We start from the raw sequence: 15,475 nt of genomic DNA on the forward strand, positions 1-15,475 counted from the left end.
CGTGCCCACACACACGCAACATGCAGACTTACAATAGAGAAGAAGGAAAGCTACAGGATGAACAAGAATTGTACTCGGCGCTGCTGGTAATGGCATCAGTACCAACAGAAGCGAAGCGACAAAGGCAAAAGGCACATACACTGTAGTAATCCACGTTTGGCAGTGGACACAAAGAGATCAGAAGACATCAAGCCAAGAGGAAAGACCTCAAGAACCAGTACTCCATTAAATCCCGGAGACTGAATTACAATGTGCAATCCTCTGCCATCCTTCCCCTTTTATGCTTTTTTAATGTGCCTTTGGCACCACTTTGTCACTGCCTTTGGAAAATACCACTGGGGTTTCACACTATATAAAGTCAATAAGGTAAAACAGTGTGGGACCTCAAACAATATATTGTATTCTTTCAGACATGAATTACCAAGGAATTTGCTACCCTCCATTTAATATAAAAGGATAATTAGAGGGTTTAAACTGCCATTAGCTGAATGCTATCTCAAAGCTCAGTTTCATTGAAACTGTCTTCAATTCTCACTACACTGCTAATGCAGCGGAATTGACTCAGAAACAAATGGTAGAGGTCAGAGTTTGTGGCTCTTGGCTGATTTTTTTTCAGCAATTAGCCCTTAGATGGTTAACAAAAACATTATTCTTAATGAAAGAATGAATTTCTACCTTTTTAACATGTAGACGGACAGTCTGAACACAGAAGACTTGGGATTCCAAATTAAATTCATCAACAAAATTCAGGTAAAGTTGTAAACTTTGCATCATCAGTACTTTTGAGTTTAACAAGAATTTTAAATTGTAAGGTTTCTCTCCATAAATGCACAACAAAATAAAAGCTTTCCACAAGAACGATTTGTTGCGAAAATAATTTAACTTTTTTTATTGAGTTGATAACAGTAACATCCCATGCATAAGTCTAGCCTTCCTACACGACTTTACATCAGTAAACCCAGGTACAATTTACGCACCAGTACAAGAAATCTGTTCACCTCTCGGCCATACAATTTAAATAGGATTCTGGGTTCATCTTTTCCAACACAATACAAATGTATTTTGTAAACACAAGACAGGACTGAACCAACTCTCAACAGAGAGAGCCCCTGAACTTAATAGCAGATTAATGGAACAAATTGAAAGCTGTGTCTCCTGTCGTTTCTATGTTAGGAAAATATTTGAAATTCACTGAATTATTCGTCACCATTTTATCAAATAAATATTTCCATAAACGCACTCGATTTATTGAGGAAGCGACTTGTCAAATTTATATCAATCAAGAACACAAATTTAAGTTATGGTTCCACAAAATGATAGTCTGTTTTGTTCCATTTAATTAGACAAATCTAACGGCTCAGCTGAAAGCTCCTGCTTTTGTTCCATAACCTGCAAAAAAGGTTCATCAATGGAGACGGATTTCCAAAAGGGGAACAAATACATTTACAACAAAAATTAGAGTACTGTAGTTTTTTTTGAAAGAAAAATGGATTTAGGAGCTAGAAAGTTTTAAACATTGCGGTGGATGCCAATTGGCTGTACAGTATGTTCCGTGAAGCGCTTTGACTCCTCGAAGACGTGAAAAGGCGTTGTATCAAATGCAAGGATTATTATTATTAATGTCATATTCTGAAACTCATCCAGAGTTCAGAGTCTTATTTTGTAAAAATTCAATACATGCATTGAAGGAAAAACAAAAATGAGTACTGAAAGGGTGATTTTAAATCTATATATTCTGTATATCTCCCCTCCTAATCCAAATTTACCCCCAAATTCTAAGAAATTGGCTTCTCATCGTTTTGCACCTTTAGGGTATGTGCAATTAACTGCCACATTTGCCGAGATAATAACATTCACTTTGTTTCCAATCGATTACAGTTTTGTAAAACTTTTTTTTCCCCACACGAAGGGTGCTATAAAACGCATTTTATTTTATTATTATTGTTATGATCACATGTATATCGATTACAAAATAAGGTCCTATTAATAGGTCAGAGTGAATTGCTTTCAAATGCTCTTTTGCCCACAGACCCTACAGGAACCTAATCAAAACTAAACCATAAAAAGAAAAGACATTTGTAACTGAGTATAAGTGACAAACTAATTAATGGACCCTTGATGTGAAGTGTCTTTTCAGTGTACAATACTTGGGAGCTATATTCCCCAGCTTCTGGTGATGGACTGGTTTATTCTAGGAAATGTTTGTTTTAGTATATGCCAGGAAAGATCAAGTACCAGTACAGTTACCTTATTGATCTGACACCACTGTAAAGCTGTGAAGTAGCATATGTTTAGAAGCTGACTGTGCAAGATGTGTCAGCAATGCATACAGACAAAGACAAAGCAGGATCTTTGGGTCAGTGTTTTTGTAGTGTTCGAGTGAACTCAGGCCTTTGCTGCCAGATTGGGGTCAGGCGTCAGGATGTGATAGAGACTCGATATCAAGGCTTCCATGATCATAATCACCAGACAAGCTGTCATTTTTAGACGGCTTTTTGAAGTATTTTATTACAGGCAATAAGAAGACACCTCTTCATTAAAACAAGCGGAAAAAAAAAATCTTTATTTAAATACGAGAAAACATCAATTGATCATTCACTCTTTGCTATTTGTTGGGTGCTGCTGACATGGATCAGCTGCCATCCCTGTCTGTGTGATATTCAGTTTGCCTCAAAGGAACTCATAATGCAAAGTGCTTTGAGTCACTGACGTCACGAGACTTTGCATCAAATGTGTTATTATTCTTCACTAACATTTCCAGTACAGCAAATGACTACAGTTAAACAACTTCAAGAGAGAAAACATGCCAGAAGCAGCAATTATAGGTGGCTGCAAAGTTGTTTTCAAATCTTCAGCTTTATGCATCTATGCTGGCTTTCTTGAGAATGTATTTCCATCTTCTAACTTGGATATTCCAAAGACTTAATAGTCAAATTAATGACCTAAGTACCAAAAGTGGGATTTTCCCTGATCCCAGCAAAACAAGGCACAATTCATAAGACTTGCGTTCTCATTAGTTGTCTCTGATTTCACTCGGTCATGACAATTCACACTAAAAAATAAAAGGAAAACTGCATTGGCGCCAATTTGAAAATAAAATGTTTCAAACAGAACACCTTCTATGAGAATGTCCATTCATTGAATTCTCCTTTCGTACCATCGAGAAAACCCCCAGAAGTAAAACCACTGATCCTTACACTAATTCAACCATCTTATATTTCACCATCTTCAATTTTCCACTTGTACTCTGTGTCCAGATCCCCTCAGCTCAGGGAGACCCAGGCATATACTTACCCCTTTCACTGCCACAAATCTACATGTAGATTTTGGAATAAAAGTACTTCTTGAAACAGCACAAACCTGGAATATGGATTTCCGCTGTTAGTTTAATGAAAGTCATTTCAAATATTTGTTTAAATAATTTACACAAGAATACATTGTACTGGGAGTGAGATCAATTTGAAAAAGTTGTTTTAGTTCAATAGTAAGTTTCACTGCAAGACTTTCATTAAAACGGAAAGGAAAAATACAATAGAAGGGAACAAAAAAAATGCTTTGCATATGAAATATTTTGCCTCATACAAGTAGTGATAATAAAATATATTAAAGGACCCACTGCCACATTTACACGGCGCCTTTCATGTCGGGAGGACGTCCCAAGGCACTGGACAGTCAGGGATTTGGTCCCGAGCTGGGGGTTAGGATTTTATATTTAACAATATATAAAATATAACACATAAATTCAATGATTCTTTTTGTTTTAAAAGTCATTTTTCACGACACAGGTTTGTTCAAGGAATAAGGAAGGAGAAAGAAAATATTTTACGTTGAATGTAGTTTTCCCTACTTTTTTTTAAAAAACCATTTCCAGGGTGAACATTCTCCAGTCGACTTCTACTTGTAAAAGATGGCACGAAGCCCTTAAAGGAAGTACGTGCTATCCACTCAAACACACGCAGAATCACTTGAATGTTTCATGCGCCAAAATGTCCTGTTTCAAACTCACTGTCACTCTCCTCTTCCTCAACTCTCTTCTTGGAAGCTGCCTCTAACTTACTCCAGTAACTGATTCTCCTCTGGATTCCTTTGTGTTAGTCTTCAGCCACATCCTGCCTTAGCCCCCGTCTTTCAAAACAGAAACACCAGTTATTCTTGGAACTGACGAGAATTCACGAGGGCCAAACAAAATGAATCTTGAACAGAAATGTACAAGGAATTTTTTTTTTTTTTAAAAAAACAATTATTTGACCAAGTGACCTCAGTAATCAGATTTTTACAAACCAGATTTTGTCCTTATAAAAAAATCCTAAAATGTTCGTACAGGAAACTTGTTTATCTTGCAAACGATATCTTAGCTCTGAATATTTATTTTTTTCAAAATGCACATAACTTGACTTGCTGCAGTCATTATCAAAGCCGTATTACACAAAATCGGTCTTTTCAACCTTCTTTTCAAAAAAAACAAAAATACAACTCCTGGCTAGCATTAGCAGATTAAAGATCTCTCTTTGAAACCTTTTGTCCACTTCTGCCTGCTCTCTCTGCCTTCCATTTTTTTATGTCTTGTTCTCAACACAAAGCACTGAAGGCCCGGTAAGGAACTGAGCGATGCTGAATCTATCTATCACTAAGTGCGCCAAACAAAATTATACCCAATTAAGAAGTGGTTTTGCGGGAGGGCGTCATCAGTCTCAATTAAAGCCACATTACAATCCAACTCCTAAATACTTTGCCAAGCCTCCATTGACATCCTCGTCAACCTCCTCCCGACGTGAAAGGCGCTATTTATAAATAATGTAGGAGAGGTGGTAGGGTGGAACTAAAAGAATAATTTGTTTTTAGAGGAATATTTTTGCAAAGTTCCTCCCTTCCCTTTGTCAGATTCTATTTTCCCCATTTCCCATCCCCACTAAGCAGGAAAGAAAGCAACATATTGCCTTAAAACTGGGAGGTGAGCAAGTGGGAAACCAGTGCTGCTTCCTTCAGTTGTCCTCCAACACTGTGAGAAATTGTCCAACATCCACCAGTTTCTTCATCAGGACAGAATGGTTGAATTTAGTGTGCGGTGGACTTCTGAGCACACACAAGTCTTACCATCCCATTGCATACCTCTGAGGCCCCGGCTTCTCTCATTTGATTTTTCAAAATGAATCAAGTTTGAAAGTTCTGCTTTCGAAAATTCCTCCCATGATTATTTCATCTCAATATCACATTTACCATGCAAGAAGCAAAAATACATTTGGTTAGGAACCAGAGAAATTAAACAGTGCTAAATTGATTGCTGGGTAAAGTCTTTACCACACTGTCCATACTCATTTTCTGAAGATGCTTAATTTCCCTTATGATTGAATGAGGAACGTTGGGTGGTGCAGTGGTTTTGAACACCGTAGATCACTTCTGGGAAATCCAGCCCACACACACAGGCCCCAACAGAGCACTGAGTTTAGACAGTGTCTATTCATACACGTGCGGAGAAAAAACTATCCCCAAATTCTCAACTGGCGCACAATGCACAATTCATGAAAGGAAAGCAGCCTCAACCCACTAAACATTTGCTATGTAGGTCTAAGAAAATACACAAATTGTGCTATGGATTTGTCGCACAAGTTGTGTATTTTTACAGAAATCAGATCCTGCAGTTAACCACTAGTCGAGGTACTAAGCTTTCCCTCCAAAAACATTCTGCACAATCTAAAGTCAGGCCAAATAACACCCTGTCGATCCCTCAAACCAATCCTGTATTTTCAATTAGAATTAAGAGTTCTGTGTTCATAGAGCATCTCCCGAGGAAGAAGTCCCAGACACGAGTTCAAGCAACGGCACAAGTGTTTGCAATACTTTTGCTCTCCAATTCGCAGCTCTCCAAGAAGAACAAAGCCTGAGCACACACTGCCAGAATTTAAATGAAAACCACATCTCAAGTCAGAGGAACACCCGTCCCAGGATCGTCTCCAGCAATAGTTCCAACTGCTGAGACCATCACAGACAACCAACTGAGAGCGTCAAGAACAGCACCTCAATGAAAATGGCTCCATGTAAAGTCTAGCAATGGCAAAAGTCGCACAATAACCAGCAGGATTTGACTGGTATAATTTAGCTGCTGGAAAAATAAAAGTACCCTCAAGCACCCAAGCTAAGTTTTGACTGTGGCATTTATTTATAGATCCTTTTCACATATTACTCGTAGGTTTCAGAAGAACAAGGCTTAGTTCTACAAAAATTAAGAGTCTATTTTATAGCTACACGGTGGGAGGTGATGGGCAGAATGCACAACACTGAGTGCCAACACTGCCACGAATATTCACAGAAATCAGCAAGTTAGTTCACAATGCAACCCCCTCCACCCCCATCCCAGCATCAAAATACCAGTAAATATATAAGTAGTATAGTTTACTATATTTAACCAGAGTGAATAAGGGAAATGCCATGTACAGCAGGAGCCCAGGCGATTAAACGCTGAGGGTCCACACGGACTGAACTCGTGGTATCTTATCATATATAGTATTAAAAAGCACAAAGCAGAGGGGGAGCGGTCAGTCTCAGTCCTGCGCTGGGCAGCTCTGCGCGGGCTACCTGACCTCTCGGGCAAAGTCAAGAGCCACACGAAAGTCAGGCGCTGATTTGATTCGCGTGGCCCCGGACAACTGGGCGGGAAACAAAAGGGACTGCGGGTTTTGTCGAAGGTTTCAAGGTGCCGCTCTTTGTTTGCGGGCCGGCCCCCATCCATTCCGCGGCACGACGTCTAACGCGGCGTTCAAGGCAACGGCGCTCGCACGTAAAAGCAGGAAAGTCGCGGCATTCAGCGCAGAGCAAGAGTGCCCTCCAGTGGACACGGGGATTCAGTGCTGCCAAGGTGCACGGGATTCAAACTCCCCATTTTTTCGAGGCTTACAGCAGAATACTTGACATTTCCTTTCGGGCTCTCTCTCGCTCTCTCTCTCTCTCTCTCTCTCTCTCTCTGGAGGAACTTTAATGACCTACATTTAGGGAAACGGCCTGGGTTATTCCTGCGTAATGAAAGGAACCGAACGAGCTCACCTGCCCTCATTTCCGCGGGGTCAACTTTAGATGAGCTTGGATTCCACTGGAAAGGGTAACCTGTCACCTATCTGGAACACCTTTGAAAGGTCCAGTCCTCATTTTTTTTTTTTTTCACGATTTTCAATTGAAATGCAACTCCCGTCCTTTTCTGTGTGGTTTTTTTTTTTAATAATTGATCGAGCCTCCCTTCCAGAGCAGTGCAAGTGTCAGACTGCAATACTGATCTCATCACGCCCGATCATCAGATCAGATACTGCCCGCACAATCAGGGTCAACTTTTAAGTGGGCGGGAACACAAAATTATTGTCTGCTCGGAACATCCATATTCAAATCACCAGGCGCGGTGTGTGGTGGGACAATACACATGGTATCCTGAGGGCTTTATTCTTAAATGTGATCTTCAATTTGCTGATTTGCAAGGTTAGGGATTACGCTGCCAAGAATGCCAATCAAGGCACGCCATTCCTTTTTAAAACGCCTAAACGTAGGTGACAAACACCGACATTTCTGCAACGTTAACCCTACCAAACAGGTCACTTTTGACAACCGATACGGTCAATCGATCGTTCGCGTCTGAGAATGCTACCCATTATTGATTGGGTCATTGACAAGAGAAATCTCTTTGTAGAAGTTGTAAATGGCAATAGGATATTCCTCGTCGTGATCATTCAAGCTCAGAAGGGTTTGTTTGGGGAAGGGGTTTGAAGTATTCTGAAACATAAAAGCCTCGAATAAAATGTTCTAAAGAAAAGTAAGACACAGTATTTCTGCAATTAAAACATAGAATTAGCAGAAATCTCTTGAATAGCTATACCATCTGGTCTACAAAGAGACCAGAAGCATAGTGCAATCTTCTTCCTCTCTTGCTCAACGAAAACGTAGCATCAGCTGGATATTTGTCAAAATAAAAGGTCACTGAATGTAAAAAAAATTTTTTTTATCATCTATAAAACAAAGCTGTGATACCTCCATTACTTTCTTAAAAATAAGATGTTAGGTATGAAATTGCAGCGACTTACCAATCCCTGAATTAGACCCAGTAATGATAGCAACTTTGCCAGAGAGGTCTCGACCCTGCAAAATGTCCAGAGCACTGCTGTTCCCGTCATATCTCTGCCGAATAATCTGTTTATCAGATGTATCTTCAACTGTGAATGCCAAACGCGGATCCAGGTAGGTGGTCCTTTTGTTTATGTGGCTGTAAAGGAACAAGTTATAATCATTTTTAAAAAGTCCTTAAAAATAAGAGGGGGGGGGAGGAGGTGGGAGAGAGGGAATATCGTATGAAATAAGTCTCTTAATTTCTCCCTCCCTTTTACTTTATATTGCTTCGCCCGGCCACCAAATGGGAACCAGAAGGAACACCCAGCAAATTACCTCCACCTTGCACTTCAGAGCACTTGCCAATACAGTGCGAAGCCTAAAACATTTAATGAGCCTCCTAGTTGAGCAGTCAACTATGTAAGGACTCTTCCAAAACGTTTGGCCATGAATTTGTTCCATCTCAAGCATTAACTTAAAAAATCCAATTCTCACTGACCCGAGCCATTTATTTATGTACTTACTCAACAAAATATATTTGACCCTTTTCATCAGTTTCTTGTTCCCATCCATAAGGTAAATCTGTAGCAGAAATAGATAGAATTATGAATTATATTGGGAGTTCATTTCTGTTAAGAAAAAACATTATTCCCAACATAAATTTGTGTTTTTAGCAAATTTTTGGAAGATGTTCGAACAGTTTATTATCTAATATATATCACTAAATTTGTGCCAATGATTTGAACTCCCCTCCCCTCTATTCTACACCCTGGGCTTCCGGGGGGGGGGGGGGTCCTACTCTCTAATCACCCCTGATGGAAGGTCAAATTGTGCAAATGTCCTGTGAGGAAAGAATTGGACATTGCTTCAATAATATTCAGTGGTCACACTACTAACATAATTGTGAAGCATTTTCACCATCACAAAACATTTCAACAGGGGATTTGTTTGTTTTTAAAAAAACGGGTTTAGACAAAGCGTGGGTGGGAAGTGGAATTCTCTGTCATAGCTCATTTTTGAAGCAGAGTCATTAAACTCTTTTAAAAGAGAATTACAACGATGCTTGAAAAGCAGGAATATTCAAGGATTTGTGGAGCAAGCAGCAGAGCTGGATTAAATGAGTGATATGAACACCAGCACCGACTTGATGGACTGAATGGTCCATTTCTGTGCTGCAACGTTCAATGATTCGGATTCTATATATAAAAACATTAAAAATAACCAAGCTTAAAGTGAACATCTGCCTTTTCTGACTGTACAATAATGTTTAAAAATAACTCAGCACAAGTAACAGAATCCTGATTATGTTTAGGAGACTGGTTGGAGGAGATACAGATTCCCAAAGGCACAAGGGAATTAACATCCGTTGATGCCATCATAACCTGAAGTGCCTGAGCTATTTATTAATTCAGGTCTCTCTTATTGCTGCACTCAGGCTTAGAAACCCCTCCAAGCCATTCTCACTCCCCTACAATCTCAACAGCTATTTAAACAAAACAAACCAAGGACCCAAAAAGGTGATGGTAATGATTTTTTACCGATCTATTTTAAAAAGGGATCCTAATAATAATACTTGAATTTGATATGGCGCCTTATCGTGTCTTCGAGACGTGTCAAAGCGCTTCACAGAATAAAGTGTGAAGTGAATTGACCGTATATTTTGTGAGCGAAACACAGCAGCCAATTGCACCCAGCAAACCACAAGGCTCCCTTTTTAAGAAACAAAACATACGGAAACTGCTTTCTTAAAAAGAAAAGCCACATTTCTTCAGTTTAACGTCCTGCCATGAAAAAAATGCTAAAATTCACTGGATACTGAATACACATGTTTTCATAATTTAGCATTTTTAGTTTTTAAACAAAATTTAATTAATTATCCAAAAAGGGACAAGTTATATATTGAACCAGTTATATATTTAATTAGTTGAATTAAAACGGGGAGGAAAAGAACCACTGAATAATAAAGCCAGTGCCTGGTGAGAAGTCACTTGCAAGGATGCTCAAAATCCAATAAAAATATTTAAAGTACTAAGTCAACTGTTTATCAGTATCTGGGCAAGACTGTATGCAAGCATAATTAACCTCTGACATTAAGAGGAACCTCACAGCGGAAGCCATTTGATCCAGTGCATAGTGCTATGCTGGCTCTCTAACTAGAGCCACACATCTAAACACATTCCCTTCAGGTCAGATTGGTAGGATTGAAGTTTTCTCTCTCTGACGGCTGTAATTGTCCAAAGTGACAGCCAGGATGTTGTCAGCAGTTCAGTGCAGCCAATGCTAGATACGGTGTGCACCACAGAAAGAGTTCTACAGGTGGTTCAGAGGCAGCTATGTACAGGATTCTCACAGTTAGCACCAGCATAAGTGCTATGGGTGAATGGCTTCCGCCTATTATTGTGTAGTGGGAATATATAAAGAAATACATTTAATCTTACTGTTCAAAGCGACCATGATTTTACGCTTGCTGGAGTGATTGAACTAGCACAAAGCACACTTACATATATCATGAGTGTTGCATTAAGGGGCTTCCTGTTTTACAGAACATTACCCCACCGGCAGACCGCTACTATAAGTGGGCCTTGGTGACCAAGTCCACTACAGTTCCAGTTTGCGAATCTTAACACAGGATTTTTTTTTTTGCCTTTGCATGAACAATCAAAGCAGCACAGGAGTCCTAGCATAACAAGGGCATTAGGAGAAGTCATAAAGATGGCTCATATGGGAAATGGAAATGTCACATTGATGCAGTAGGCAGTGCTTTTCACCAGGCTGGAGTTAAGGCTTATTGCTGAGACAGAGCAAAGGGCAAAGAATTTAATTAGCACTTCCTTTTTTATACAAAAATAGGTGCATCAGTTTGTATCATAAATCTTCAAATAGGGCGTCTTCTTTTCCATTATTCCTTCAAGTTTCTACTCATTCGGCGAGCCAATTGCCTTGCCTAGACCGCGTGTGAAATCCAAGTCTTCTTGATTTTCAGCTTGATTTTTTTTTAACCGAAGATAATGAAGTTAATGTTGCACAGATTTCATCCAAAGGGTTTTATGTCATGTCATGAACCAGCACCGAAACTCTTGGGATGAACATCACAAACTCGCACTCTGCAGATAAATTGCTAACACCATCCGAACTCTAAAACACTGGCCAACTCTGCCACCTTGCTTCCATGAGGCATTTTTCACTCAAAACACAGAAGAAAGCTTCAAAGTAACAAGCTCCTGCCTGTATTTCGAAAGGAAATCTGTAGAATTGATAGGAGATAGGTAAATACAAACCTCCAGCTATACGCTTCTTTTTCCCAGTCTTTGGATGATCCCACTGAGTCTTGAGCTCAACATGACTATTGGAAACAAGGGGGAAAAGGTGAAGTTTACATATTATATATATATATATATATAAAAAAACGTTGTTACGCTGATGCATACATTTGCAAAATAAACAGAAAAAAAGCTTCTTTTCAAAAGCNAAAAAACATTTTAATCACCCCAATAATATCCAAATCAAGACGAAAAGATCACAGCAGTTTGGTTAGTCAACGTAAGCAGACAAATAAAAGCCAAAGCTGAAAGATTAAATACCCAGTCTTGAGACATTTTAATGCAATGATTTGAACTTCTGCTCTATACAGTAATTTGTGTAGTCCAGCAGCTTATTCCCCAGCACGTCAGACTCTGCCAGGAAGCTTCGAATACCAGGTAAAGGCAATCGTCTGTAACACGCCCGCACCAACTCAACACAGGTTTGCACCTGAAAGTACCTATGCATCGATCTAATTACCTCACACAACCGGCGATATACAGTCCAGAACTCCACACATAAAGAAATTACACCCGTTGATTAAATTGATTAAAAGTAAAACTTCAGAATTTAAACCTCTCAACAAACGTGACCCTTTGTGGCGCTTATACAGGTTACACAGCGTGAGGCAATAATATATTCAACGTGTTCACACAACTGGGCATCAGAGATTACGTTTTTATTCTGTCCACTGCAGCAATATCAATGCACCAGGCATCATTGTGCTCTACATTAAACGTTCTTGTGATAGCATTAAAAGTCATTTCACTGTACATCAACACCTCTAAATCCTTTTTCTCATGGTTCATCGCACATATTAAACCAGCTGTGAAAAAAAAGTTGATTACTAATATACTCATAAGGTCTACTTTCCAATAATCAAAGAGTAAATAATATATTACAGTCTTAATTCAATTACAGTATTGAGCAAGTCAATCCGAATGAAAATAGAAAACATTCAAGCTCGGCTCACTTGGTAGCACTCTCGCCTCTGAATCAGAAGGCTGCAAGTTCATTCCCCACATCAGGAATTTTGAGTTCATAGTGTATGTTAACACTCTATTGCAGTGTTGGACAAGTGCTGCATTGTCAGAGGTGCTGCCCTTGGGATGAGATGTTAAACAATGTTAAACTGAGATCCTGTCTGCCTTTTCAGGTGGATGTTAAAGATCCCATGACACTATTTGAAAAGAGAAGGGAGTTTCTGCTGGTGTCCTGGCCAACACTCATTCACTTCATGACTATCATGACTTCATGACCAATTTATGCACATTGGTGTGCATAAATTGGCTGCTCCGTTAACCTACAAAATGCATAGTCACTGTACTTCACAGTGAAACCCTGTGAAGCGCTAAGAGACACACTCCTGAAGTGACAGTCCCTTACATCAAATGCAAGGATTATTTTATCTTTGTACAAAAAAATTGGTTTCATCTGTGGACGTGACCTGGCAGCACTCTTACTGAGCATTGCAGGTCATGATAATTAAATGAACATTCTGGACTTAGCTCAGCATTTTGAAATCAGTCGTTCTATCCAGAGCAAGTGATCACAGCTTTGAAGAGGAAGTAATCCACAGAGTTGCTGTTTCTGCCAATTCCTTTGGTAACTACCTTATCAATCCCCATACTAATTCAGTTTAAAGGCAAATTCACCAGATAAATTGTGTTAATCTTTTCCACCCCCTTTCTGCAAAAATACCACTGGTATCTCCACCCTAGAGATGGAATTGGAGAAAAATTAGTGAACATTCGGCATTGACGGTCATTCATCCCCTCGTCATGGCGCACAGCAAACCCCTTGGAAACACACACCAGTAGAAACAAAAAGAAATCAAAGCCTTTCGAAGAGAGGGCGAGAGAGAAAAAAAACAAGTGCACACCACATTCATCCTCTTCAGGACTTATAACACAAATACACACCACACAAAAACAAAAATCAATACAAGTCTACTTATCCATAACAAAGAACATAGATCATTAGGCACAAACTGGATTGGTTACAATTCAAACAATTTTAAGAAGACAGCAACAACGGTCACCTAATAATCCTTAAACACAACATAGAATTCACCACAATAAAGATTGTAACTGACTGTATGTAGTATAGAAATATTTGCCAGTGATTGAAAATTGTAGACATCAGGAAGAGATTATTCAAGGAAGGCTGGACTGGCGGACTATACTATATTTGAGCTCTGTTTTGAAGGCTCTTCAAACATATGCAGTTTCCATCATTTATACATCCCTTTTTGAATCTGCACATAAGCAGCTTTGGCTGTATTAGACAACACAGCCTTGCTGGTTGAGGACACTCTTGGAGGAGGAGCGCTGCACTCAATGAAATCATCACTTTATTAGAAGGCATTTAGGTCATGGCTTGTCTCCATCAACAAGCATTGACTGCTATTGTCAATCCTCGGCTCAGTCCAGCAATAAAAAGTTTCATAGCTGTGTGGGGGACGAGCTAAACATCTATGAATAAAAATACCAAATATATCAAAAGCAGTTCAATATTTTCACCCTGCTAAGATTAACTCAAGTTATGTCAGACTTTAATTCACCATTCTTTATCTGTTTTTGCAGTTGCAGTTGGTGGGGACAGAGCAGGGTGATAAAATCGCACCGTTTCCCAACAGGAGAGTTTTATTCAACAGTGGCATCAATGTTTTCCATGTGTTCGCTGAAAAGCATCCAGTGATTACTTCGCAGACAAAACGAGATGACGTGCATGAACCCACACAGCCCAATAAAGGAAAAACTGAAAGTTTTGAGCAACGGGTAAAAAGAGGTTGCAGTGAGTTTAGCCAAACCATTTTCACCCATTCACTCCATGTGTGTCAAGAGCGAGTGAGTGAGTCAATGGGCGCATGAGTGAGTCAATGGGCAAGTGAGTCAATGAGCGAGCAAGTGAGTCAATGAGCGAGCAAGTCAGTCAGTCAATGAACGAGTGAGTCAACGTGCGAGTCAATGAGTGAGTGAGTGAGCGAGTGAGTGAGTCAATGAGCAAGTGAGTGAGTCAATGAGCAAGTGAGTGAGTCAATGAGCAAATGAGTTAGTGAGTGAGTCAATATACCTGTGAGTGATTGAGTCAGTGAATAAGTGAGTGAGTGAACAAGTGAGTGAGTGAACAAGTGAGTGAGTGAGTCAGCGAGCGAGTGAGTCAACGAGCGAGTGAGTCAACGAGCGAGTGAGTCAACGAGCGAGTGAGTGAATTGATGAGCGAGTGAGTGAGTCAATTAGTGAGTCAATGAACGAGCGCGTGAGTGAGTCAATGAGTGAGTGAATGAATCAATGAGTGAGCGAGTAACCCAATGAGCGAGTGATTCAATGAGTGAGTGAGTGTGTCAATGAGTGAGTGAGTGAGTGAGTGAATAACTGAATCAAAGAGTGAGCAAGCCAACGAGTGAGACAATGAGTGAGTGAGTCAATGAGTGAGTCAATGAGGGAGTGAGTCAATGAGTCATTGGGTGGGTGGGTGGGTGAGGGAGAGAGCGAGTGAGTGAGCGAGGGAGTAAGTGAGGGGGAGAGAGAGTGAATGAGTGAGAGAGGGAGCGAGTGAGAGAGGGAGTGAGGGAGGGAGAGGGAGTGAGTGAGGGAGTGAGTGAGTGAGTGAGGGAGGGAGGGAGTGACAGCCAGTGAGTGAGTGAGTGAGGGGAGGAGGGAGTGAAGAGTGAGTGAGTGAGTGAGTGAGTGAGTGAGTGAGTGAGGGAGAGGAGTGAGTGAGTGAGTGAGTGAGTGAGTGAGTGAGTGAGGGACAGCCAGTGCAGTGCTGAGCGAGGTTAGCCTGTGCCCTTACTTGGCATAGTAGATCCAGCCATCCTTGGTGCTCCTCTCCTCCCAGCCTGGGGGCAGCTCATCCTCGCTGTCAGTGTCGTCCAGACCCGCGTACCTGAGCGCCGACATGGCTCCGGCTCGTCTCCCCCAACCGCCACTGTTTACACGCGCCACTTCCGGCCCCGGGCCCGGAAGCGCCGCGCCGCACCTGCGCAAAGGCCTGTGGGACTTGTAGTCCACCCCCTGCCTCGCTCGCCCTTCTCACTGGTGTCCCCCCCCCCCCTCCTCTGCTCTGCTCTCTCTCTTTCTCTCACTCC

The 15,475-nt window shown here is 40.6% G+C and overlaps 1 protein-coding gene across 1 annotated transcript in view; it reads right to left on the reverse strand.

Moving 5' to 3' along the window:
* Positions 1-15,394, reverse strand: part of wwox (WW domain containing oxidoreductase) — a 344,609-nt gene extending 329,215 nt beyond the window's left edge. Inside the window, exons 1-4 of the mRNA XM_007889206.2 lie at positions 15,181-15,394; positions 11,361-11,425; positions 8,607-8,664; positions 8,061-8,239 (exon numbers count right to left, since the gene is read on the reverse strand). Of these exons, the coding sequence (XP_007887397.2) occupies positions 8,061-8,239; positions 8,607-8,664; positions 11,361-11,425; positions 15,181-15,287 (409 nt within the window). The 5' untranslated portion in view covers positions 15,288-15,394. The remainder of the gene's footprint in view (positions 1-8,060; positions 8,240-8,606; positions 8,665-11,360; positions 11,426-15,180) is intronic.
* Positions 15,395-15,475: the final 81 nt, after the last annotated feature.

This window comes from Callorhinchus milii, unplaced genomic scaffold, assembly GCF_018977255.1.
Source record: "Callorhinchus milii isolate IMCB2004 unplaced genomic scaffold, IMCB_Cmil_1.0 Scaffold14, whole genome shotgun sequence".
NCBI lineage: Eukaryota > Metazoa > Chordata > Chondrichthyes > Chimaeriformes > Callorhinchidae > Callorhinchus > Callorhinchus milii.